At 37.0% G+C, this 26,223-nt stretch overlaps 1 protein-coding gene across 1 annotated transcript in view; it reads left to right on the top strand.

Annotated features, from left to right (window-relative positions):
* DMGDH (dimethylglycine dehydrogenase) overlaps positions 1–26,223 on the top strand; it is a 43,421-nt gene that overhangs the window by 721 nt on the left and 16,477 nt on the right. Inside the window, exons 2-13 of the mRNA XM_060761615.2 lie at positions 1,846–2,017; positions 4,939–5,037; positions 7,410–7,574; positions 7,742–7,946; positions 12,553–12,801; positions 13,658–13,856; positions 16,647–16,816; positions 17,139–17,292; positions 18,129–18,294; positions 19,098–19,228; positions 22,872–23,089; positions 23,485–23,642. Of these exons, the coding sequence (XP_060617598.2) occupies positions 1,846–2,017; positions 4,939–5,037; positions 7,410–7,574; positions 7,742–7,946; positions 12,553–12,801; positions 13,658–13,856; positions 16,647–16,816; positions 17,139–17,292; positions 18,129–18,294; positions 19,098–19,228; positions 22,872–23,089; positions 23,485–23,642 (2,086 nt within the window). The remainder of the gene's footprint in view (positions 1–1,845; positions 2,018–4,938; positions 5,038–7,409; positions 7,575–7,741; positions 7,947–12,552; positions 12,802–13,657; positions 13,857–16,646; positions 16,817–17,138; positions 17,293–18,128; positions 18,295–19,097; positions 19,229–22,871; positions 23,090–23,484; positions 23,643–26,223) is intronic.

The raw sequence follows: 26,223 nt of genomic DNA, 5'->3' as shown, positions 1-26,223 counted from the left end.
TCCCTCTCGGTGTTTTGGACTTCAACTCCCACAATTCCTAACAGCCCACCAGCTGTTAAGAATTGTGGGAGTTGAAGTCTAAAACACCCGGAGGGCCCAAGTTTGCCCATGCCTGACTTAAAGGCACCAGATCCCATATGTTTTTGGAAGCTAAGCTGAAACAGCCCTAGTTAATACTTGGATGAGAGACCAGATAGGAGCAGGTGCTGTCTGCTATAGGGTTGAACATCTCTTATCCAGCAGACCAAAATTTGAAATACTCCAAAATTGCCTCAAAAAGACTTTCTGTATTTCAGATTTTAATATTAATGTCAAAAATATGTAGTATGATGTTACATAGGATTTGTGCTACATTAGAACAGTAAAGACAAATATCACCTAAGTAAAATAAACATTAAATATTAAATAACCAGAAAAATAAAATAAAGTGTAAACACTAAACTAATCTGGGAATCTGCTATTGCAACACATCCAATGAAGTGGTTTAAAACCAGTATAAAAAAGATTAGGTGGCTGAGATAGTAGGTGCATCTACTCTGAAGAAATAATGCAATTTGGCACCACTTTATAACTCCTGAAAATGGGAGTTATAGTTTTCTGAGGTCTTTAGCCTTCTCCGTGAAAGAGTGCCAGTGCCTCAACAAACTGCAACTTCCAGGATTCCATAGCAGTGAGCTAGGGCAGTTAAAGTAATGTCCGACTGCATTAATTCCACAGTGTAGATGCACCAAATGACACCTTTGCTTTGAGACGGTTCAACATACACAAGCTTTGCTTCATACACAAAATTATTAGCAATACTGTGTATAAAATTGCCTTCAGGATATGTGTATAAGGTATAACATAAATGAATTCTGAATTTAGATTTTAGTCCCATTTTCAAAATAATCTTGTTATCTATGTAAATATAGGTGCTCCAAAACTTGTGGGAAAACTATCTAAAATCCAAGCCACTTCTGGTTCCAAGCATTTTAGATCAGCCTGTATTTCAGAGGAAGCAGTTGGCAAAATAGCCTATGTTAATTCCTTGCTGAAGAAACCCCAGTGAAATTCAAGGGATCACACACATAGCAGGGTCAACCCAGGTTAGTACAGGCAGTCCCCATGTTATGAACAACATAGGTTCTGTAGGTTTGTTCTTAAGTTGAATTTGTTTGTAAGTTGGAACAGGTACATTTAATAAGTGTAATTCCAGCTCTTCTTTATATATATATATATATACATACACACACACACACACACATAGTGGTGGGTGAAACAGTAAAAATATACACGCATAGTGGTGGGTGAAACAGTAAAAATGAATTAAGAAGAGGATGAAAATGATTGTTTGAAGGAGTAACTGTGGGAGAAATAGAAGAAAAATCTGTGGGAGAAAATGAATTTTATGGAGATTTAAGTTGAAAATGGGTACATTTGGAAATAACAAATCCAGAAAAGTGGAAGTTATTTGGGTGAGAAATGAACTTGAACAGGGAAATAATTTGGAGGGGGATAAATATGGGTTACAATCAGATGCCAGAGCATATTTTTTTACATAAAACGTGTGTTTTTGGGATAAGTTGTTTTAATTAATTACATTTATTTTGGAAGCCTGGGTGGAAAATATATTTTGGATGAGATGTATGGGATGTGACCAAGTTTTGGCCTGAAACTCTTAGGTGAACAACTTGTTAGAACCTCTGGCTTGTGACTCATGTGCATAAGAGAACATCATGTCAACAGCCTAAGAGTAAAATATTAACACTGGGACCCAATTTGTTCAGCTATTTATGTGAAACATATGTAGCACAGTTTTATGGACAGTCCCTAACATTAAGCATTCTATTTGATTTTTTTTCCTAGGGAAGAAAAACCATTTTCTTTAGAAGCAAAATGGAAAGATACGGCAGATACATTAATTATTGGAGGAGGTTGTGTTGGTGTGAGCCTTGCATATCACCTGGCCAAAGGTGGTATGAAGGATGTGCTTCTTTTGGAAAAATCTGAACTCACAGCTGGATCTACTTGGCATGCAGTAAGGGAAAAATCTAATGCATTATACTTGAAAATAAGGCATAAGATTTGTTTTGTTGCCTATATTATAATAATCCAATAAACATTTTATTGCTATTTTGATATAACTGGGAATAGACTTTAGGGAGTAATTTAAATTATCTCTGTGTAATTTAAATTACACAGAGATAAAGTGCCACATAGCAAAAACCTATTCATTACTGATGCTTAATATTAAAGAGGGGCAGGACTGCTTGTCCACTGGAGCAGCTGCTGTAGCGACAAAATGCATGCTCAGCAACCAGAATGAGTGAACCTTGCAAATGTTACCATGAAAACCAAGCAAGCAGAAGCAGATTTTAGTAATTAGCATGTTGCCTAGGAATTGCTGGACTTTGGGCACACTGAGAGGCAAAGACATCAACAACACTGAACATTACAAAAAAGGTCTTCTGAGAGACTCCCCCCCCCCCCCCGCCCGCTTTGCATTTAGGTCAAGATGTTACCTCAATTCTACCTTTCCGGTTGTCAAGGATGCATTTTAAATTTATTTATTTAGCAGTTTTGTATACCGGTCTTCTCACCTCTATCGAGGGACTCAGGCCGGTTTCCAACAATAATATCACAAACAGTCATTAAAAACATCATATTACATATTAAACTAAAAACATTAAAATAGCAAAATGCAGTCATATAATGCTTACACTGATGTAAAGAGAGCTTCAGTTTATTAAGAATCTTGGATTATTTTGATCATACAATTCACAGAAAAAAATAGTCTATTTATGTTTCAGAAGTTAGGCAAGACATTCTGCTTTGGAACATCAGGGGGCTCATTAGACAGATCTAAGTTGCACAAACTGTAGTGACATAGTTACCAAGAAGAGTTGTCACAAGGTAATATTAGATGTAAGATCATGTGTCAGTGAAGATTATTCTAGTAACATTAAACTAATAGGTACCGTTCAATAACTTCTGAAGTGGAGTACATTTATAATCATTGTTACATATATTTCTTTATTTTTGTTAAATGGGAAATTTCTGCTCTGGGACCCTCCAGAGACAGCAGAGACAACCCCAAATGTACCCCCCCCCCAAAAAAAGCTAGAATCGGTTGGAAGTCCAGTTTTAGATTTGAAAAGTAGGCAGTTTCTTAAAATGTTAAAATTATGGAGGCAATGACTTTATTTCTGAAGTTGTGAACAATAGGTAATTTGCTGTTTTTAAGCCAGAGAAAAAGTAATTGTGGGAGTCTGGAGAACACAAGGGAAGACTAAGATAGCCCTAGGACAGTGTTTGCTGAGGGGCCCCATATTTCCCCATCTGTGCTGTAATCAATCAGAGCAGTGGATGCCTGCCATAAATGTGGGTGAAACATCAGGAAAGAATGCTTCTGGAACATGGCCCAGAAAACTCATAGCAACCCAGAGATTCAAGCCATGAAAGTCTTCGCCAATACAATCACAGCAGTACTTGATACATTTCATAAAGTATGGTGAATTTTCCAGATAGTTTATTTACTATATGAAATAGCCCAACTAGGATGAGGGCATTGCTTTTCAATTGAGAATTTTTCCCTCCAAAAGGAAATTTTCCTCCTTTCTCCAAATTAAAACTTCAGTTGAGCATTCAGGAACAACAATTTATGCAATCAAAGAAAATGGGCAGGCAAAATTACCAACAGGATATAAATACAGCAAATATTAGGGTGTCTCACTTTCCACCATATTATAATTTGAGGGCTGAAGGTAAGCTTCACTGAGGAGCAACCACTCCTTCCCACCCCCAAAAAACTGAGGTGCAATTTTGGGCCTCCACTGGAGATACTGGCTACTTGAGCATTTCATAGTTTCCTAGCATTTAGTCTTCATGTCTTCTATGTGCCCTTGCATTTAAATGTTTGGTCTGTGCCAGTATTTATTTACTGTGTCAAAAGCAAGTTGGGGGTACAGTTATAATGTATGTAAAAACACAAATAAAGTTTAAAACTTGGCATTATATTAAATGTCCTTTGACCAGAAGCTGGCCACTTGGAGTGCCTCTAGTGTCTCTGTGAGAAGTCCTCCATTATGCACGTGGCAGGGTTCAGGCTGCATTGTAGTAAGTAGTCTGTGGTTTGCTCTTCACCACACTCATATGTCATGAGCTCCACTTTGAAGCCCCATTTCTGTAGATTGCTTCTGCATCTCATGGTACCAGAGTGCAGTCTGTTCTGCACCTTCCAAGTCAACAAGTTTTCTGTGTGCCCAGAAGGGAGTCTCTCATCCGGTATCAGCCATGAATTGAGGTTCCAGGTTTTAGCTTGCCACTTTTGGACTCTCGATTACTGAGGCCTTCCTGTGAGTATCTCTGTAGATCTTAGAAAGTGTTGGCATGCTGGCATCCAAACAGAGGATGGTTCGGAGATGTCACTGCCTTGGTCATTATTGGCTGCTACTTACTGACGCATGTCAGGTGGTGCAATACTGGCTAAACAGTATAATTTCTCCAGTGGTGTGGGGCATAGACATCCTGTCATAATGCAGCATGTCTCATTAAGAGCTACATTCACTGTTTTAACGTGTTGAGATGTGTTCCACACTCGGCATGCGTATTCAGCAGCAGAGTAGCAACTCTCTGAAACCCTCAGCTGTCAGGAAGGTTCTGGGATCTGTCATCTACACGTTTTCAAGTTCCAAACTTTTCTAAGCTCTGTCCAGGAAATGCCTTTTACTAGTAGTACAAAAGTCATCTATTCTAACATAGTCATGGTACATAAATGCAACTAATTTAATTGGGATCCATCTCTTACTACAACTGTTTCAAGCTTATCTTTTTGTTTTCTCACAACAGATAGCACCCCACATTTTGCAAATTGACTTGGAAGAGGAGCAGAAAAATTGAATAGCATGTCTCAAAATATAATATCATTGTATCACCTTTTTATTTATTTTTCTCTTTAAGGCAGGTTTGACAACATATTTCCATCCTGGAATAAATCTGAAGAAAATCCATCATTACAGCATCAAGCTTTATGAAAAACTTGAAGAAGAAACTGGACAAGTAATAAACTATATGAATTAAATTAAAAATGTATAATAGTCCTATTGTGAAATATTGAATAATGAATTATTTGCAAGCTTGGCAATTGTAGACAAGGATGCATAAGTATTTTAGAACCTGTCTCATCTTATTTATTTATTTAACATATAGAACTATCCAATCTTGATTGTTTGCCCTAAGTTCAGCAGGGATCTATTTATGTTTAAATTTTATTTTCCACTTTTCTCCCAGAGGGGACTCAAATCAGCTTATGATACAAACTGAAACAAATATATAAAACAATATAGAATATAAAAGTTTTAAAACATAAAATCATACATTATATTAAAACATTATTTTAAACATTAAAAAATAAAACATGTTAAACACTTAAAGTGCACATTACATATTAAAAAAACAGCACACCCCATTGCATTTTCCTCCCATCTGATGAGTCAAGGCTGAAGGTGGTCTTTGCTTTCTGCCAAAAAGACAGTGTGTGTCTGTGTGTCCAACCTTCCTCAGGAAGAAGCGCAAGAGCAGCCACAGAGAAGGCTCTGTTCTGTCTTCTGGGAGACTGGTGGGATAAAGAGAAAGCTCTATTCAAATATTGTTAGACTAGAGCAGGCTGATATGGAGACAGTTGGATCAGGGGTATTCTGGAGTTTCCAGCAAACTTTAATATCCCTGGACTTTGCCCAAAGTGGGGCAAAGTCCTTTAAAACAAAACATACACACACATACACATACACAAACAGACATACTCACCAGAAGCCACCACACATTGTTGGAAGAGCCAGCAGTCCATTTAGGGTGAATCTAGGGTTTCTTGCCAGTGTAGTGAAACCCTGTGTCTCATCCCAGAGATGTGACCCAGAAGGATGCCATGATTCATTATATCAAAAGCCACTGAGAGGTCCAGCAGAACCAAAAGGGAACGTAATCCACCTGTCCAAGTCTCTGTATAAATCTCTGTTGGGCCTGAAGTCAAAATGAAATGGATCTAGATAAGGATGGAGCCAATCTCTCACTGGGAGGTCCTGTTATCTAGATAGGCATGGAGCCAGTGTGACCTTCACCAGGAGGTGTCTCATATATACAGCAATGCAACCTTTCAGGGTAATGAGACATGCAATAGGACTTCTGTTAAGCACCACAGCTTCTAAGGAGTTCATTTTTCAGTTTCTCTTGAGAAGACACAGTTTTTCGGAAGTCATTTAGAAAATTGTGAAGCAACTCAAATACCTTGGATTGAGTTCAGAAAGAAAGTAGAAGCTAGCCAATCACTATAAGAATGTAAACCACACACCAGAAATCAGACTGGTTAACTCATTGTGTCCTACGTAGAGCTTCCAAACACTATCCAATGCATCCCCGTGTCAAATAAATCACAGTACAACCAGACGGTAATTAAATGGTGTATGTAGGGTTGTTAAAATCCTTGAGAGAGAACAAGAGAGTAAATAGATCTTTCTGGAAGATCACAGAGGTCAAGGAAAGTTCATTGCCACTAGTCTCACATTTTGTAAAGTGAAATGAAAGACCAAATGTGCTTTGATGTCATCAGAGATACTCTACTAATGTCAATATGCAGTTCTTTAGTTCATTGTTAGTATTTTGACTACTCCTCCAAAAAGAAAAGGGAATACTGGTATCTGTAAAGATGTGGTGTCAAATTGTGTGGATGAAATTCTCCAATTATTTTATTTGTGAAGCCAATTACTGGCCTCATAAATAATGTGCTGGATTAAGGATCGTCCTGAAAGTTTTTTTCTCTAAATCAAATTAAAACCTTTCCTGTTTGTAAATTATTTGCACATCAAAGCTTGGTTTATGTTGTTTCGGTTACAAGATCACTGGTTATGTTATAAACTCCCCAAAATTAGGAGAACCAAAGGTACAAATCAAAATACTAAGTTATGTCTGAACATGAGGAAGAACATGAGGAAGAACTTCCTGACTGTGAGAGCCGTCCAGCAGTGGAACTCTCTGCCCCGGAGTGTGGTGGAGGCTCCTTCTTTGGAAGCTTTTAAACAGAGGCTGGATGGCTATCTGTCAGGGGTGATTTGAATGCAATATTCCTGCTTCTTGGCAGGGGGTTGGACTGGATGGCCCATGAGGTCTCTTTCAACTCTTTGATTCTATGATTCTATGTCTTTGCAAAAAAGGGCAAAAGCACAGCTGAAGATTGCAGGATTTTTGAACTGTTAAGTATCCTAAAATGTTAAATGTTTACATTTTTGTTCAATTTTCCTGAATGGAAAATTATTAATTCTTTAACCATGCTGTGTATTATATTATACCCAATGGATATACTACTAATGGTTTAATAGACTTCACATACATTTTCTATATTTGAATTCTAATAAGTCTTTCCTCTCTCTCCCATTTAGGCTGTGGGCTTTCATCAACCTGGAAGTATTAGAATTGCTACAACTCCAACAAGAGTGGATGAGTTTAAATACCAAATGACTCGAGCTGGTTGGCATCAAGCAGAGCAATACTTAATTGAGCCAGAGAAAGTGCAAGAATTATTTCCTTTATTAAACATAGAAAAGGTAAATAAATTTGGTTGGTTTTTATATTTTAATATTTAGCTATTTTGTCCTTTTTGAGGGTCAGATTTGTAGAATTACAGACAATGTCCAATGAAACCTTAGTATTCAGATATTCCTTATTTCTCATCTGTTGAAAAAAGTAATTTTATTTTATTTGATCCACTTAGGTTTTAGCAGGTTTGTACAATCCTGGAGATGGCCATATTGATCCGTATTCACTCACCATGGCCTTGGCTGCAGGAGCCAGGAAGTATGGTGCCCAGTTAAATTACCCAGTCCAAGTAACTAATCTAAAACCCAGAGCAGATGGGACATGGGAAGTTGAAACTCCATATGGAATAATTCATGCAAAAAGAATTGTGAACACAGCTGGTAAGAAATCAACCACATTGTGATGCCTTTTTACAAAATGTTCAATTATACAGGTTGCAATATCAATTATACAGGTTGCCACTAGATAGAGAGAGATCATTAATGCTGTAATGAATAAACTACCAGAAACCAAACAATTTGTGAATTTACATTAGCAATTTGATGACTGCATGGAAAATGTTTCAGCATGAAGCTATGATTTTTTTTGACATTTTTAATTTTGTAAATAGTTTGTATAACATTAGAATAGTCAGCTTTCAATGCTTAATTATAGGATAAGAAGCACATTATTAGCATTAATACTAGTTATTAGTTTGTATAATAGTGGCTCTTGTTTCCATGCAAATTAATGTAGGGCCACCAGGTTATGAGATGGATATTTTCAAGGATAGTCTGGCCTTTTTACTTTAACAGAGGAAAAGAGTGACAGTACTGGGCAATTATAATATTATAATGTGTATGGATTTGTACAGACAGCTGCATGGCATGTATTTCATTTACAAGTTGTGTTATACAAGGCACACACACCCCACCACACATTCACACATATACATCTTCACTTTTTTACTGTGAGATTAAATTTTAATTTAAAAAATGTTTAGGATAGACTCAACTCTTAAATGTTATTAAGTGGACATTTATAACAGTATTATCATTTATTTTTAAAGTATTTATAAACAGATTGAGGAGAATCTGGCCCTGAATGGATTCATGCATAGCATCCTAAAAGGTTACCGTGGGGCCTTCAGTTTTCCCAGTCCTCCTGGGGATCTTACCTCAGACAACCCTTTCTTGGTTGTATGCCTCCTTTTTTACTTTCAGGAGTCTTAGCAGCAGTACTTCTCATGTTTTACTGTTTCTTCTTCAACTGTAGGAATTTTACAAGCAATTCCTTAGAAAATGATCTCCTGTTTATTAATTCCATAGAAAAACATTTTTGATGGACTGTGAAAGCTCCCTTGTATGTTTCTAGGAAGTACCCCCAGGGCTTGGTATTTTGTGAAAGTGGTTTGAAACTGGTAGCTACAGCTTAAATGACGACAAAAACACACTCAGATTTGGTGGACTGTCTGATCTTTGAAGCTACGCAGGGTTAACCCTGGTTACAGGGCCGTAGCCAGAAAAGATTTTTGGGAAGGGTTGAAAATTTGTGGGGGGGAGGAGTTGAAAATTTTGGGGGGGGGGGTTAGGGTCACGCTGAAGCAAAGAGCACAGAAGGCGCAGAGCAGCCTTCCATAGCCTGCAACTCCGCCCCTGTCAACCACCTCCACCAAGTCTGGCCTCCTTAATAAGAGCATTCAACACCTCCCCCCCCCCCCAACTTGGTTGCTTCGCTACATCGGCTATTGCTGCAAGTAATGACAGTGTGAATAAATTGTTAATATTTGCTTGTGATAGTGCAGTTCTGGATGGACTCTTAATTTTTTGCGTCTCATAGACTTAGCATGGGGATTTGGTTAACCAGTTAAAATTCATGAGTAAACCAGGTTTTTTTTAACCTGAAAAATTTCAGAAGGGGGGAGTTGAACCCCTAAAAAACCCCTCTGGCTACAGGTCTGCCTGGCTAGTACTTAGATAAGAAACTGTCTATGAGTAGCAGGTGCTATATGCTCGATTTCAGACAAAAGAACTGGCAATGAATATTTCTTGTCTTAAAAAACCCTGTGAAATTCATGGGGTTGTCATAAGTTGACAGGTTACACCATGAAATTCTTTCCTAGTAATTTATAACTGCTCTTCCTTTTTTGCTTCTAACCCCCCCCCCCCATTGTGAATGTGAACATTTCAGCTTGAAATGAGAGATGATGTGTGTTGTTGTTGTTATTTTGCTTCAAACAAAAAATGACACTCCCATTAGGAAATTGAATTTAAACTTCTAAAGACAACCAAAAATGCTGAGATATTTAGCATAATCTCCTAATGACAAATTGTTGTTGTTGTTAGACCACTTTTCTCTCTACTTAGACTCTCTTACATAAACTCCATTAATATCACAGAAAAACAAACAAAATCAAAATATTTTAAGAATAGGCTAAAAGACTTAAAAGTCAAAGGCCTAACAAATGACAAAAACCACTTTTGTATGTGAAAAACTCAGCCAGTTTGACTAGCCTTGAAAGGGGGGTGGGTCTCTAATAAAGATGCTACAGTGAAAAAGGCCCTGTCTTAGGTACCCACTGAGCTAGGAAGTCATAATTTTTGCATGAATAAAATAGTAATTCATAGTAAAACTGCACCATAACATTACACATTGAATATGATGGTTTTTCAGATACTTCCTATTTAGATTCCCACATTTATGGAGAAGTTCCACTTTACTTTCCCACTTAAACTGGTTTACTACAGTACATACATTTTATTGTCTTTTAATCTGATATTTTGTATTTTTCTTCCTGCATTCTGCTCTTAGGAATATTTAAAGTGACTTGGATAGAGAATTACCCCTATGAGCAGCAGGAAAGCTCTTCTGTCACATGGAGGGCTTCTCCTATTCAGATTGTACAGATGAAAAGTGAGGCCCCTTCCATACAGCTGAATAAAATTCCACATTATCTGCTTTGAAATGGAATACACAGCAGTGTGGGCTCAGAAACCCAATTCAAAGCAGATGATGATGATGATGATGATTTATTTATATTCCGCCCTATCTCCCCAGAGGGACTCAGGGCAGATTTCAAACATAAAAGGCAGACATTAAATGCCTGAACACAGCAACAATACATCCACAGTAACGAAATTTGGCAACCCAACATACAAAAACAAATTATGACTTAACAACTAAAATTAAATTTAAAACACAGCCTGTTATTATCAGACATAAGACAAAACATCAAACGTTGAACAGAAGCATCAATTTGCCAGTTCCTTGGGGGCAAATAGATTAATTGTTGCTCAAAATATCTATTGAGCTGGTGGGGCGAAAAGGGCACTGATACGGATGGTATCTATTAATCAGAGGTATAATAGTAGTATTAACAACGACACCTTCTCCAGTTTGCCTGAAAGCAGAAGGGAGGGCAAGAATCCATCTCCTCTCCTCCTCTCCCTCCTGCTTTTTAAAGGGAATGCAAACTGTTTTTGCACTTTGAACTCAGTTTGCAGTGACTAAAATTAGCTAAAGATAAAAAGAATGTGGGAGGGGTAAAGAGAAACAAGGACATTTTAAAAGGAGCTGAAAACATGGGATTGCAGAACATTAATTGGGACAATCTTTGTAAATCAAGAGGGTATGACACTGACAAGCAATGGTTAGTGCCATCCCTTCAAATAATGAACTGCAACCATAGTCTGTGATGAGTTTAAAAACTCTTTTGGAAATTAGCACAAATCATAATATGTTGCTTCAGAAATAAAGCTAGGAAATGTGGGTGGTATGCCACATGTGATGAAGGTGGCAGGTGGGTCAGGACAGGACAGGACATTCCTGAGCTCCAAATGATCAACTTGATAAGGAGGAAAAGTAAGCTACTCTTTAATAAAGTCATAGTGCTTTCAATTAGCAATATTAACTTAGCACACTAGTTCTAGCAAGAAAACTCACAGTAAATTATTACTTGCTTGGGAGAGGAGGGTTTCAAAGGAAGGAAGAAGATTGGCTGTAAGAATGTTGGTAGCCTACACTGACATAGTTATATTTACCCACGCTGACCCCGATCATTAATCAATACCAACTCTAAATGTCCTTTCAGTTGAACATTGAAACTGACAACTCTGACTTTGGTATAATAAGTTAACATAATTGTGAAGAGATGTCACAACTTCTCAAGTCAGTATTAAATGCTAGTAATTAAACTGCAGTCTAGAAAATGTACCAAAGAATTATAGTAGCAGGACTGGTGTCCCAACTGAGTTTATGTTATGCACCTGGAAGAGCAAAACCCATATCTAGAGATGTTAAATATGAGCTTGTGCCAGTTAACAAAAATTTGCTGAGCATTCCTCAGTGCTGAAGAGATTCAGCCGGTAAACTGCAAAGAGATGGTACAACTTTATGATAGGACAGATATGTTGCATACAAAAAGTCCAAGGTTCATACCCCAGCATCTACATACAAGAAAGGAAATACCTGAGTTGCTGTTTGTGATCATAAATATTTCAGAGCATTTTTTTTAGCAATAGAAGGAGGCCATCCTCTGATGTCCGCCATCTACTCCTGAAATGAATCACCATGTGAAAAAGAGGATCAACTATGTAACTTCCTAACTGTGAGAGCTGTTCAGCAGTGGAACTCTCTGCCCTGGAATATGGTAGGGGCTTCTTCTTTGGAGGCTTTTAAACAGAGGCTGGATGGCCATCTGTCAGAGGTGTTTTGAATGTGATTTTCCTGCTTCTTGGCAGGGGACTGAATGACCCATGAGGTCCCTTCCAACTCTATAATTCTATTATAAGGATATCTTCTATTGGAAATGAATGTATTGTGGTAATGGTGATTTTCACTGCCTTCCCTTTCTGCTGTCTCTTCATTGCTCCCCCCCATGCTGTTCTAGTTTCAATAGTATTTTAGAAAAGTACACAGTATTATTTTCTTTTAAAATGTTGTGTCTTTCGTTTCCAAATATTTTATTACCATTCAATTCATTGCATGGCTGTACACTGTGTTTTCCAGGTTTCTGGGCTCGTGAAATAGGCAGAAAAATTGGATTGCATCATCCACTCATACCAGTTCACCATCAGTATGTTGTCACTGCAACTATCCCTGAAGTGAAAGTCTTGAAAAAGGAACTGCCTGTGCTTCGAGACTTAGAAGGTTCATATTACCTAAGACAAGAAAGGGATGGTCTTTTGTTTGGTCCATATGAAAACCAAGAAAAAATGAAGCTACAGGAATCTTGGGTAACACATGGAGTGCCACCAGGTAATATTTACTTGAAAAAATAATCTCAGGCTGTAATTGTATATGCTAATGTAATATGCTAGCTTCTCTTTTATGTGGACCACTGTCACTGATAACTGCTGCGGGTTCTCGTGAGCAAGGTATTTTAATCATTTCTCACAATTTCTTTTGGCATACTTCTATGGACACATTTCCCTGGAGATACTTTGCTTTTGTTCCTTCAACAAACCACACTGAACCTAGGAGTGAAAAGTATCAAGAAGCTGAAACCATGGGATGAAGAACATTGGAAATTGCTATCTCTATTCATTTTTATTTCTTCTCTACTGTCAGATATGTTTCTGATATGGCGCTGAGTTGTCCATACTGTTTGCTCAAGGCATTCTGTAAGGCTATATTGCCCTGTCTTGTTGCTGTTATTATAAGTAAACATTTTATGATCTTGATGGCACCTGGCATTTAATATTCAGTATTTTTCAAGAAACAAAGTAAACAGTTTCTCCATGGAAACCTTTTTCCTACATATTCTCTATCTCTCTTCCCCTCTCTCCCTCTGCCTCTCTTTAATTGATCCATCTGTTTCACTTTCCTCTGTTGATTACTTAGTCCAGTGATTCACAGATTACTGGTGATGAACCAATGTCCTCTTGTTTGTCCTACTGCTTGGTATCTATGAGTAATAACCATATACCATATGTGGATTGCATACACATTTCAGTACAGACAAAAATCCCTTTGAGTATTTTAATCGTCTTTCCTGTATAACCCAACTATATTCATGTATGCAGTGGACAGATGTATGTTTTCTGCTTATATGAGAAAATACCTCGTAATTTAGATTTTGCTACTGTTTTCAAATATGAGAACATTTTTCTAGGTTTTGGCAAGGAGCTTTTTGAATCTGATTTGGATCGAATAATGGATCATGTTGAAGCAGCAATGGAAATGGTTCCTGTCCTGAAACAAGCAAACATAATCAATGTAGTTGCTGGTCCTATAACATACTCTCCTGATATTTTACCTATGGTGGGACCTCATCAGGCTGTTCAAAATTACTGGGTGGCTATTGGTTTTGGGTAAGTTAATTGTTCTCTTGGGAAAAGTTTTTGGATATCAATAATTATAAATTCATTAAAATTAAATCGTTAGCCATGTGTTTCTCTTTTGGCTATAGGAGAAACTGGAGATATTCCTATAGTCCTATACTTGGGGTTTTTATTTCCAGAAAGGTAAAGTTTAGAGACCCAAATTCATTGTTGTGTTAATTTAAGAGTAATACGTGAACAGTTTTAAATAGTAAATACTTGTGATATGAAACTTATTTCTAAGACTAACCTCCGCATAAAAGGCTGAAAAATCACCAATGTAACTCTAGTTTTTAAAAATGGATCCAGAGTAAGGTGGATGTGGATTAATGTCCGTTTTAGGTAAATTATTTGAAACCATTAGTAAAGAAAAATCATCAAACATATATAACAGAGGTTGGAAAAGTGCAGTGTGGGCCCAACTTGCTTCCCCCCTTTTTTTTGCAGCCTGACAAATTCCAAACAGCATACAGTAAAAGCAAACTGCTTGTAAAATTTGGCAGCAAACTTACGCAGTTTTCTGTTTTGCCACTGAAATTCTACAGGAAACTCGATCTTTATAGGGGTTACTAAAATAGGGAGGGAAAGACATTTAAGTAAAATAAATGTCTGCATGCTATGAGGGGCTAGATCTACTTCTTCCTAAAGAAGCTGAACATGCCATGCATATCTATCAGCAGCTGGCTGCAATATAGAACTAGCCAGTTTCTAGGTGCTTGCAGAGCCAGGCAGTGTGAAGAGAACAAGATTAACTATAGTAAATGACTGAAGAAACTGGCAAAATCACCTCTAAGTATTTATTTCCTAGGAAATACATAAGTTGACAGGTGGCTTGAAGTTTAGTTTTTAGGTGAAGAAGAATCATTATGATTTTAGCAAAAATGGTCTTGTCAATAGATATGTTGATAAGATAACATGGGAAAACTCTGAGGGAAAAAACCCCAACTTTTGACAGAATCCCCAACCACAAAAACTATATGTTGAAAGAAGCTACCTTGAGTTGCCTTCTGGCTGAAAAAGGTGGGATATAAATACATTTTTTGCATGATGACTGGGAGATGTGAACTACTTTGTGCATTGTATTTGAAAGAATTTTAAGAGTTTTCTTGTAGTATGGATGGATATAGTAGGTGATGTTCATTGTTAAAAGCTTTAGGTATATGGGAGATACTGAACTATGCAATGGAAAGATAAAGTGGAGTGAGGCGAATAAACATGTAACCTTGACGAGAAACCATAGTGTCATATGTTTCAAACCAGGATTAGAAATTGGAATGATACCATAGAGTCAATATGACCATCCCCAAAATGTTAAACGTCAACTAGGGAGCAAGCAATTATCTATATAAAAACTAACAGATTCCTGTGATCAGTTAAAATGGGTACTAATAAAGCCACTGGTTTTTTAATTGTTTTTTAAGGCCTTTAAAATGGATTGAAATTGCTGAATCTGTTTTTAGGTAATGTTTTATATTTCATGTTGGACATTACTTTGCTGCCCCTGGTGGGCAGCAAAATAAATAACAATATTTTAAACAAAAAATAAATAAATAGAATAATGCACTAAAAGAAAGCGCATGAGTTTAGGGACACAAAAGTAAATCTGACAGACAGTTTGAGGGAATGTAAAAGACCACACCTGTATTGCTTTTGGATGTAGGCTTTGCATGATGAAAGAGTGAATATAGGCAACAAGCAACTTGCCAGTGATCCTTGGAACTCTGTTTGCTAGGGAAAACAACTAGATGATAGAAAATGTGATCCCACTTTGGTATAAGCTATTATATGTTTTCTTTGTCACCAAGGAATGAAGACGTTCCAACCACATTCAAGTTGAGCATGTCTCTGGTCACTTTAAGATTCCTAAACAAAACTATTTGAATGGTGATGATGGGAACATTGAGGCCCTGTCTCATTGGATCCAGGTTTATGTCAAAGCTACTATAAAGCTAACACAAGAGGCAGGTAGGCAGCAGGAGCCTGAATACAGCAGTGTAGAGCAGGGTTTGAGTTCCTGCTCACCCATGGAAGCCAACTGGTTTACTTTGGCAAGTCACAGGCTCAGAGGACCCTTTGAACCACCCAGGCCAAGAAAATCCCATGATAGGTTTGCCTTATGGTCATCACAAGCCAGAAGTGACTTGAAGGCACACAGCAGCAACAACAACATAGAGTTAATGACTTTGAAATCCTGTCCACAGCAATTACACAAGCTTACTAATTTTCCCATTTATAGATGTGATCTGATAAGGAAGACTGTCCCTAGAGATTATGCTGTTTAGAATGTTCTGTACAGATGCATTTCCTATGTAAAAGGCATTTCTTTGGAGGAAACTGTAGGTATCCAGCATATTATGTGCATGCAGATGTGTCTGTTTATAACAGGTAGTGGAGTTGGCTGCAGCTTTTTGTTGTACAGATACCTGGAACATTGTCTGATTTTATTAATATGACACATTGTAACTATGACCTATGTTGCTTCCTGTGTGGAAATTTGATGAATTTGTGAAACTCTTAATGCTGTGTGGAATAGACCTGAACCAGTGCCTTGGTTGGGAATTGTGCCCAGACTTTTAAAACTGAATTGTAGTGTTCTCAGCTGACCCTTGCGGATGTGGAGAGCCATGCAGTAATTAAAAACCAGCCTGCCTGAGTACTACATATTTCGCTAATCTAACATTCCAGTCATTAACAGAATTGGAAGATCTGATTGTGTTGCTGAAATGTTATCTGAAATAAATCCATGTGGAAAATTTTTATTTTCCCCTCCCTTCCCATTAGATATGGCATCATCCATGCAGGTGGCATAGGAAAATATCTTAGTGATTGGATACTCAGTGGTGAGCCTCCTTTTGATCTGATAGAATTAGATCCAAATAGATATGGAAAATGGACAACTGTGGAATATACATCAACAAAAGCAAGAGAATCCTATGGATTTAACAATGCTGGTAAGGCAGTTGCACATAATTGCTTGATTCTTAAAAAAAATAAAATGGACATTCAGTCAGGGGTTCTTGTCCTAGTTCTTCTTTTCTTTTTTTCTTTTTCCAGAAGTAATAACAGGATTTGGTTATTTTTTGCTCTATTTTTGAAGCAGCTTACATTGTTCATAGGGCATATAAAAGTGCCATTTTTCTTATATATATGTACTGTTGAGGTGTTGTGAACTTCTCAAAATATACTGTGCAGTTTATGTTATCTGAAGGCATTGTGCGTACATTGCAATAAATCATACCTTTCCATGTGCTTGTTTTTTTTAACCTTTTATAGTTGGCTACCCTAAAGAAGAGCGCTTTGCTGGTAGACCTACAGAAAGAGTCAGTGGGCTTTATGAAGCCCTTAAGTCCAAATGTTCAATGGGATTCCATGCAGGATGGGAACAACCTCATTGGTTCTACAAACCAGGGGATGAGACTGGATACAAGTAAATGAATATTACATTTTTTTTCTGTTGCACTGAGGATGTGCACTCTCTGAAATAACAAGTTCCTAATTTAATAAGTATTCAAATCTGCCTTTGTTGGTGAAGGCATATGTGTCTATGGTGGCTTAGAGTATGTAACAACCTTTTGCCTGTAGTCTCAAAACTGAGTTATGGTAATATGCTATATGTGGGGCCTAAGAATGGTCCTGCAGCTTTGGTTTCAGCTTTTTAAGGCAGAACTACATAGGGTAACTGTAATTAGATACTCCCCATTTTCAATATGAAACACTTTTGCTGGTCACTAATTTGATGCTATTGACCTTTTAAATATATGCATAATATCAGGATACTTGACAGTGCATCTTATTTCTTGACTCTGCATTTAAGACAATTTGTCTAGTTACTGAGGAAAGAAACACTCATGTTGGTTCTTTGGACCCACAGTTGTTTAAAGACAACTAAGAATGAAGCTTTCATTGGATGGATGTCCTCAGTGTGGAGATTCCTGCTAACTGATGTTATGTTTATGGCATCATTGCTTTATTGTTGATCTCTGTTAAAGGCATGTTGATTGCAATACATTTTCCACAACTGAAAGGCCTACTAAGGCTATATTAGCATAATTGGGGGGGAGGGGCACAATGACATATTTTATATTATTTTATGTAAATATCATCTATGCATGTGTAAAAACCATGGTCCCTAATCATACACACAACTTCAATTCATGTAGTTTTATAGATATTAGGCACATTATGTATGAGATGCTTCATTCCAATTGAAAATACTAGGCACAGTGCATTAGTTTTAAATGCATATAATCATTCTTTTTTTAGGCCTAGTTTTCGACGCACAAACTGGTTTGAACCAGTGGGTCATGAATATAAACAGGTGATGGAAAAAGTGGGTGTGATTGATCTTACTCCATTTGGCAAGTTTAGCATCAAAGGCAGTGATTCTGTTAAACTTTTGGATCATCTATGTGCAAATGTGATCCCCAAGGTAAATTGAGATGTAATAACTATATAAATCTAGGATCATATTTCCTAAAGCCTGAAACAGATTTAACATGCATAGCCTTGCTAATGTGAACTCTAAAAAGTACTGAATCCAAGGACCAATATAGTTGAAATCACAATCATGCACTGAGCAGTTGTGTGAATAGCTATATAAAAATAAAATGTAGATGTTGGGAAATCTGGACTGGTTTTCCTGTACCTGCAATTTACTGTTTAGAAAGTTAATCATGTGATTGGTGTCCTGTCTAACATGACTAAATTCCAGTAAGGAATCATATTTATCTTACTGCCAGAGAAATCTGGCCCAGACAGTGGACATCATGTTGGATCAAAGCCTATACATCTAGTGTATGTTTGTTTTATGGGATTTGTATACTTTAGAAGAGAATGTAATAAATACTACATGGGTCCATTTTACATAAATCATATGTTACTCATGCAGACCTCATACAAACACTTCAGCTCATTATGGATAATCAAATTCTTTTATCCTATTAAATGTAGATGCTAATCACTTCAAAATTTTATAGACTGGGCAAGTATAATATTTTTGTCTCTAATTTATTTCCTTAGGCATAAAACATAACATTAATTGCCAGTGGCTGCCTGATGGAAATTTATTTAATCTGTGTGATAAACAGTTATGGTAGAAAAATAAAACCAAAAAAATCTAATTGAAATTGTTTGGATATAAGTATGCTCACTTAACTCTTCTGATATCCAGCTTTTATTCTTATACATTTGCATGCTGCTGTGTGTTAATGTATCACTATTTTTCCTATATAGGTTGGTTTCACAAATATAAGTCATATGTTAACTCCAAGAGGCAGAGTCTATGCTGAGCTCACAGTCTCCCATCTCAGGCCAGGGGAATTTATGTTAGTTACTGGTTCTGGATCAGAGCTTCATGACTTGAGGTCAGTAAACATTTCAATGACTGAAATATTAAAACCTTTGAGGAGACATGAATAGTGGAGTACTTGGTATTCAGGAAAACCGGAAGCTTTGTGCTCTGGGTGCAATAAAGGACTTATTTGAAAAAATAGGGAGCAACAACAGCAACAAAAACAATTGGCGCTACTTATCAATGGTGATGAGCCTGCATGCTCATATGAGGCAAAGGGTTGTGCAGATGGTGGCATTGCCATTTGTAAGGTCTCCCAGGTTCAACAGGGTAGTTTTTTTAGTGGGAGACCAGATTAAATGTGCCAAAATTACAGTAAATATGGTGCAAAAGACAAAGTCAAATATTATACTGGATCAGTTGTTACTAGGGTAAAATTAGGGACTACATCAAATGTTTGTGTTCTAGACATCGGACAAAAGTTGGTCTACATAAGTCAGTCTCTCTTACTAGGTAACCAGATGAGGGGCTGCTGGAAGGTTGACTACAGAAAAAAGAACCGCAGCCAAAAATAGATTAATAACGAGACACTATTATAAAGCAAATCCATCAGTCCAATTCTACCAAAGGAGAATGCATGCCATTATAATCTAATTAACATATCAGGTGCTTATTCTAAAAAAAAAAAAGCTCTCTTTGTTCAAATATAGAACTTGAAGAATTGCAAAGAAAGATCAATAATGCAAAGAAGAATGAACTGTTATAACTGAGACTGAATCAGTAAAAATTGCTAACTCAGTAAAGTATGAAAAATAAAAAATGAGTTAGTACTGGAAATTTAGAAAATGAAAGGATTTTGATGGAAAACGTAGAAAGAAATATGGATTTGTTTTTAGAAAACTAAGCAACAAACTGCATTACAGAGAAAATTATTAATGAAATGAATAACAGTAAAAAATGTAAATAGCACCAAAGAAAGAACTGAAGAAAATTATCAGATATATCAACTAGGCAATTCTTTATTTATATCCTCCTTTTCACCCAATAAGGAACCCAAATGGTATACAATATAAGTTAAAACAAAATAGCGAAAATAATAGGTGCTACATTTTAAAAGCTTTAAACAATTACAGTAAAACAGTTAATAAACATATAGCACAGACACACGAGCACATATTTAAAAGCATGCCTACTGCATATCCTTCTACCCTAATTACTTAAAGGCTGAAGGTCTGTTTGAATAAGAAGGTGGTTGCCTGATGGCAAAAGCAAAGCAGAGAGGGGAGCCAATCAATCCTCAGTTGGGAATTGATTCTACAACTTTGGAGCAGTTACTGAGGCAGCTCTCTGGTTTCCTGTCAGCCAGTACGGGAGTTGGAATGGAAACAAAAGCCTTAGACAAGCCTATATGTCAAGATAAGGGTTTTTAGATAGTGTGGACCGAAACTATGTGTGTCTTTAAATGTTATAACCTGCAATTGATTTAACTGGAATCAAACCAATAACTAGAGAAAGTTTTTCAACAAGGATTCATATGCCCTCTAAAGTCAGGAGTCAGCAGTCTAGTGACAGCAGTTTAGAAGCACTGCATTTTCTGAATAGTTTCCAAACACAGTTTCATGTAGAGTGCAGTAGAGTAGTAATAAGAAGATGCATTTTGTATCTCCAGGAATGAGTGTATGTTCTGATTGTTCTAGCTGTGCAGATACACTCCTTTTGGGCATTGTGAAAAACTGGAATTCTAGGCTCAGACCTGGGGCAAGAGCACATCTAAGCTACAAACCTGAAATTTTAGGGGGAATGTAATCCTGCCGAGCACAGGTTGAATTTCTGTTCCCTGATTTGCATTTTAACTGACCAAGAGCAATAATACTGCTTTCTATAATACTGGAGGGGAAAAATCATTGGTATGCAATAGAAAAAGCAAACAATTTATTCTATACTAGCCGTCCCTTGCCATGTGTTGCTATGGTCCAGTCTGATGATCTGGAAAATAAAGTAATGAGAAAGTGTTGGTTTCTAATATATGTAATTTCTTTATGCTTGTGGGAAAACAGTATTTCTTGTTGTTTCTTTTTCAGTGTTGATGTAGAAATTGTCTGGTTTGGCTACTCTGGAACATGCAATATATAATTGTCCTTCTTTAGGGGTTCCTTTCAAATCTATGATACTATATCTGTCATATACATATATACGTGTTTTTGTGAATAATATCTATCTATCTATCTATCTATCTATCTATCTATGGTCAGAAGGGTCACCATTTTCTGTTGATCATGGGAGTTCTGTGTGGAAGTTTGTCCCAATTCTATTGTTGGCTATGTTCAGAATACTCTTTGATTGTAGGTGAACTATAAATCCCAGTAACTACAACTCCCATATGTCAAGGTCTATTTCCTCCAAACTCAATCTGTGTTCATATTTGGTCATATGGAGTATTTGTGCCAAGTTTGGTTCATTGTTTGAGTCCACAGTGCTCTCTGGGTGTAGGCGAAGTACAACTCCCAAACACAAGGTCAATGCCCACCAAACCCTCAAGTGTTTTCTGTTGGTCATGGGAGTTATGTGGGCCAAGTTTGGTTCAATTCCATCTTTGGTAGAATTTGGAATGCTCTTTGATTGTAGGTGAACTATAAATTCCAGCAACTACAAATGACAAAATAATTTTTTTGAGTGATGGTCAGTCCTTGGGTTAGTAGGGGACTTGTGGTCAAATTTGGTGGCAATTCATCCAGCAGATTTTGAGTTATGATGTCACTCAAAACGAACAGAGCACACACACACACCCATATATATATGGAAAATTTACAACTAAATTGAAAATCACTATCAGAACCTGCACCCTGTTGCATACTGTAAGAATATTTACAGTTTCTTACAAGCTATTTCAGTTAAATTTGGAATTAGTAAATGTGTTACACTATCAAAAAGATAGGAACACCCCATGCCACATTATTCATATATACATCATGAATTCCTAGATTCTTGGTTAGAATACAAATCACTGATATTGTGAAGAAAAGAGCTGGGCAAGCCTGGTTAGAGCCAGCCAATCAGAGCCGAAGGAATGCTTCAATGGGGGGGGGGGGGGAGAGACATGGGAACAGAAGGGTTGTCTTTAACAGAAGGCAGAGAAGGGAAAGCTACTAATGATTAAATAGTCCAAAGGTTAATGAGTGATCTAAATGTGTCTTAATAAATTTCTACAACTGTATCTGGTGTTCTTGTTGAATTCTGAGAAAGAGTGTGGTCATGCTTACCACAGTGAACTGACTGAATAAGAAATCCATTAACCCATACAGAGGTCACCTTGAGAACCACATACTGGGAGGGATCCTGAAGGGGCAAGGCAAGGAACAGGAGCCTAAGGGTTTGGAATTGCAAGGCAAGCCTGGAGAAGGGATCTGTCATGCCTGGTCACATCCGGTACATGGTAAACAGTGAAACAAGAGAACCCATATCTCTATAACAACAGAAATAATTATCAGTCTCAACAATGAATTAAATACATTAAAATATTTTCATTATTTAGTTGGGTATCTTAAATCATGTTTTTCTCAATTAAACTGGAGATGGTGGAGTTAGATGAACTTGCTAGAAGCCCAATAGTTTTTCTTGAAGGCTGTTGTTACTTTCATTCTATCTGGTTGTCTTTCATGTATTAACATACATATGTAGGTTTTTTGGCAGATAAAAGTGTTTTCCTCTATATTTAGATGGATTGAAGAAGAGGCAATTAGAGGGCAATATAATGTTGACATCAAAAACATTACAGATGAAATTGGAGTATTAGGTATAGCGGGTCCATATGCCCGTGAAGTTCTCCAGAAATTAACAACAGAAGATCTCAGTGATGCTGCATTTAATTTTCTACTATCCAGACATTTAAAAATTGCTGATATTCCAGTTACTGCAATTAGAATATCCTATACAGGTATGTTAAAGAGAGAAATTATTACTCTTGCAAGTATAAGAACTGCTCTTTGATAGCTGTTGTTGCTGCTGTGTGTCTCCAAGTAATTTCTGATTCATTGCTGCCTTAAAGCAAACAGATCACAGGGTTTTCTTGGAAAAAAATTGTTCAGAGGGGGCTTATCTTTCCCTTTCTCTGAAGGTGAGATTGGTCAATCGATCTCCATGGCCAAGTAGACATTTGAACCTTGGTCTCCAGAGTTGTAGTTCAATGATCAAACCACCCCAGCAGCTGTAGCCATGAAAACCAGCTATGTAATCCATAATATAGTGATTGTTAATATTTGTTTTACACTTCTGAATTATTCTAGACTTGATTTTTTCTAGAATAAAGATACTAATTTTGTTTTGTAATAGGTGAATTGGGCTGGGAATTGTATCATGAACGAAAAGATTCTGCAGCTTTATATTCTGCTATCATGGAAGCTGGTCATGAACGAGGAATCGACAACTTTGGAACATATGCAATGAATACATTAAGGCTAGAAAAAGGTTTCCGTGCCTGGGGAGCAGAGGTTTGAAAATAGTTTTTTAAAACAAAGCTTTGTTTTATTATATTGTATTATTAATCACAATGAAGCCTATCAAATTATTGCCTGTTTTTCAATTTCAATTAGCTTTTTAAGGTACTACAAGGATTTATTCAGTTTATATTCAATCTTTCTCCTAATGTAAGATGCAGGGTGGTATAGCAAATACAGCTAAACATTAAAAAACAGTTAATAGGTGATCAAATTAAAATGCTTAGACAGACTCATATAGGAAGATAGTTTTTCAGATAGCCTAGACCAGTGGTTCTCAACCTGTGAGTCGCCAAGAGTTTTGACCTACAACTCCCAAAAATCCCAGCCAGTTTACCAGCTGTTAGGATTTCTGGGAGTTGAAGACCAAAACATCTGGGGACCCACAGGTTGAGAACCACTGGCCTAGACCCAAGTCACTGGGCTTCTAGTCACTGCGAATTGCTGGGCTTCCTTGGATCTCCCTGTGAAGAGATAAGTAGTGTGAGTGACAATGGAGGAAACAAAGTTTATTTTCAATCTGTAAGGAGATTTTGAAGTCTGAACACTCATTTCCACCCATTCTCAGTGTGAGCCAGATGTTACGAGCCCAGTTATTTGCACCAAAAAGCAAGGAGCAAGGAGAGAAGACTGAAATGAATCATTGCATATATCTATTAGGAACCATCATGCCAGTCAAAGTAGTGAGCCATTCACACGAGCTCTCTTGCTGCAGAAGCACTGGCAGTGACAATATAGGGTTCGGGAGAATAATAGAATAATAGAATCAAAGAGTTGGAAGAGACCTCATGGGCCATCCAGTCCAACCCCCTGCCAAGAAGCAGGAATATTGCATTCAAAAACATTGCAAGGTCTGGTGATAATCCTTTTATAAACTGCCGCAGCAACAATGGCTTATGGTCTGGGGAAATTCCAGATAAGATTATGAGGAATGACGGATGGTTGAAATGGTAGCAATTGTTGTAGCTGCTGGGACATTCTGTCATCTCTCCGTCTTGTCCCCAGAAAATATCCCTCCAGCCCTGTGTTTGCCATAGAAACCTGGCAGCTAAGTTTTAAACCAATGGCATCACTTGGGCCCTTCCTTGATATAAGGATTTGTCCCCATGGTCTTGATCTTGAGCTCTGATCTCTCAAAAAATGTGGTAGTGTAGACTTGGTAATTAAGTTGTTTCATAGAAAACAGTATGTTCCATTACATTTATGTACCTAACTTTTCTTTTTAATACATTGTGGCTCTGTTTCATATGCATTACAGAATTGGGTTAACATCTTCTAGCAATACAGTTGGGTGGAAATTTTCCTTAGAGCAAGTTCTAATAATTAAATCCTGTGCCATTCAATATAAAGACCTTTCCGCTATTGAAGTGCTGAGAAAATCTGCCTAAACTGCATTTTACCAATCTACTTGAAGAGTTAAGAATGTATCTTCAGGGGGGAAAAACATAGGTAGTGAAATAAATGAGACCTACATTTGGACAGTTGTGTCCAGGATTGTAGTCTTTATTTTTGAAGCATTTCTAATTCATTTCCATGCCATTTGATCCACTTAATAAGGATTTTTTCCATGTGTCTCAAGGTGTTTCTATTCTATCAGTCAAGGGAATGCATTTTCAGCTATGTGTGACATTCCAAATCCCTTTAAAGATATTAGCATCATATCTCACTGTCACAGAAAAGATGGGAACAGGTGTTCTGCTTTTCTTTGTTGCTCTAATTTCCTAAATAAAATGTTGGCTAAATGCACACTTCATTGCATGCTCAAAGGTCCTCCAAAATTAAATTTCTAATTGTGGATAGAAGGTAACAACAGAAGAACTTTGCAGGTTCAATGTGAAACAAATACCCCAGGGATTATTATTATTATTATTATTATTATTATTATTATTATTATTATTTTACCATATTTATACCCCACCTTTCTCAACCCCGTAGGGGATTCAAGGTGGTTTACATATATATAGGCAGCAATTTGATGCCAAAAACACACATAATAACACATTAAAACAATCATTAAAAACATATACAACTTTAAAACTACTTATTTAAAATCATGCAATCCAATATGATAGTTTGCGGTCATTCCGATTTGTCATTGCAGGGATTAAAACCAGGTTTCCTGTCACAGGTTCCTAACTTCCTATGTAGATAATACTGAGCTGGATGACTTGAAGATGAGGGATCTACCCATATTTCTAGTAAAACAGAATGCTAATATTTTCCAACAACTGCATTTTTAAAATGCAGTAACCGTAGTTCAGCAGCTTGTGAAGGTTGTGCAGATCTTTTTGTCTGTACATTCAATAAACTTCTTTGGTCATCCAGTCAATTCCAGCCAGAAAGTAAAATACAATCCCTAACAATCCTAGTGTTTGAAAATGGAAAGGACACACAATCCATCCAGCTGCTGATAATTTTTTTTACAGTGAGGAGAGGATAAGAGAAATAGATTTGTAAAAAAACAATGTCTTACTAAAACTTTCAAAATCATTTTCTCTTCCAATCATGTATGACTTAGTTTTGTTTTGCAAGACAGTCAAATCTTATTTTTATGTTAACTATAATACTAAAGAAA

This window comes from Anolis sagrei, chromosome 2 (assembly GCF_037176765.1).
Source record: "Anolis sagrei isolate rAnoSag1 chromosome 2, rAnoSag1.mat, whole genome shotgun sequence".
In the NCBI taxonomy this organism is placed as follows: Eukaryota; Metazoa; Chordata; class Lepidosauria; order Squamata; family Dactyloidae; genus Anolis; species Anolis sagrei.
The sequence above is the reverse complement of the archived record's forward strand: the minus strand, read 5'-3'. Positions and strand labels throughout refer to the sequence as shown.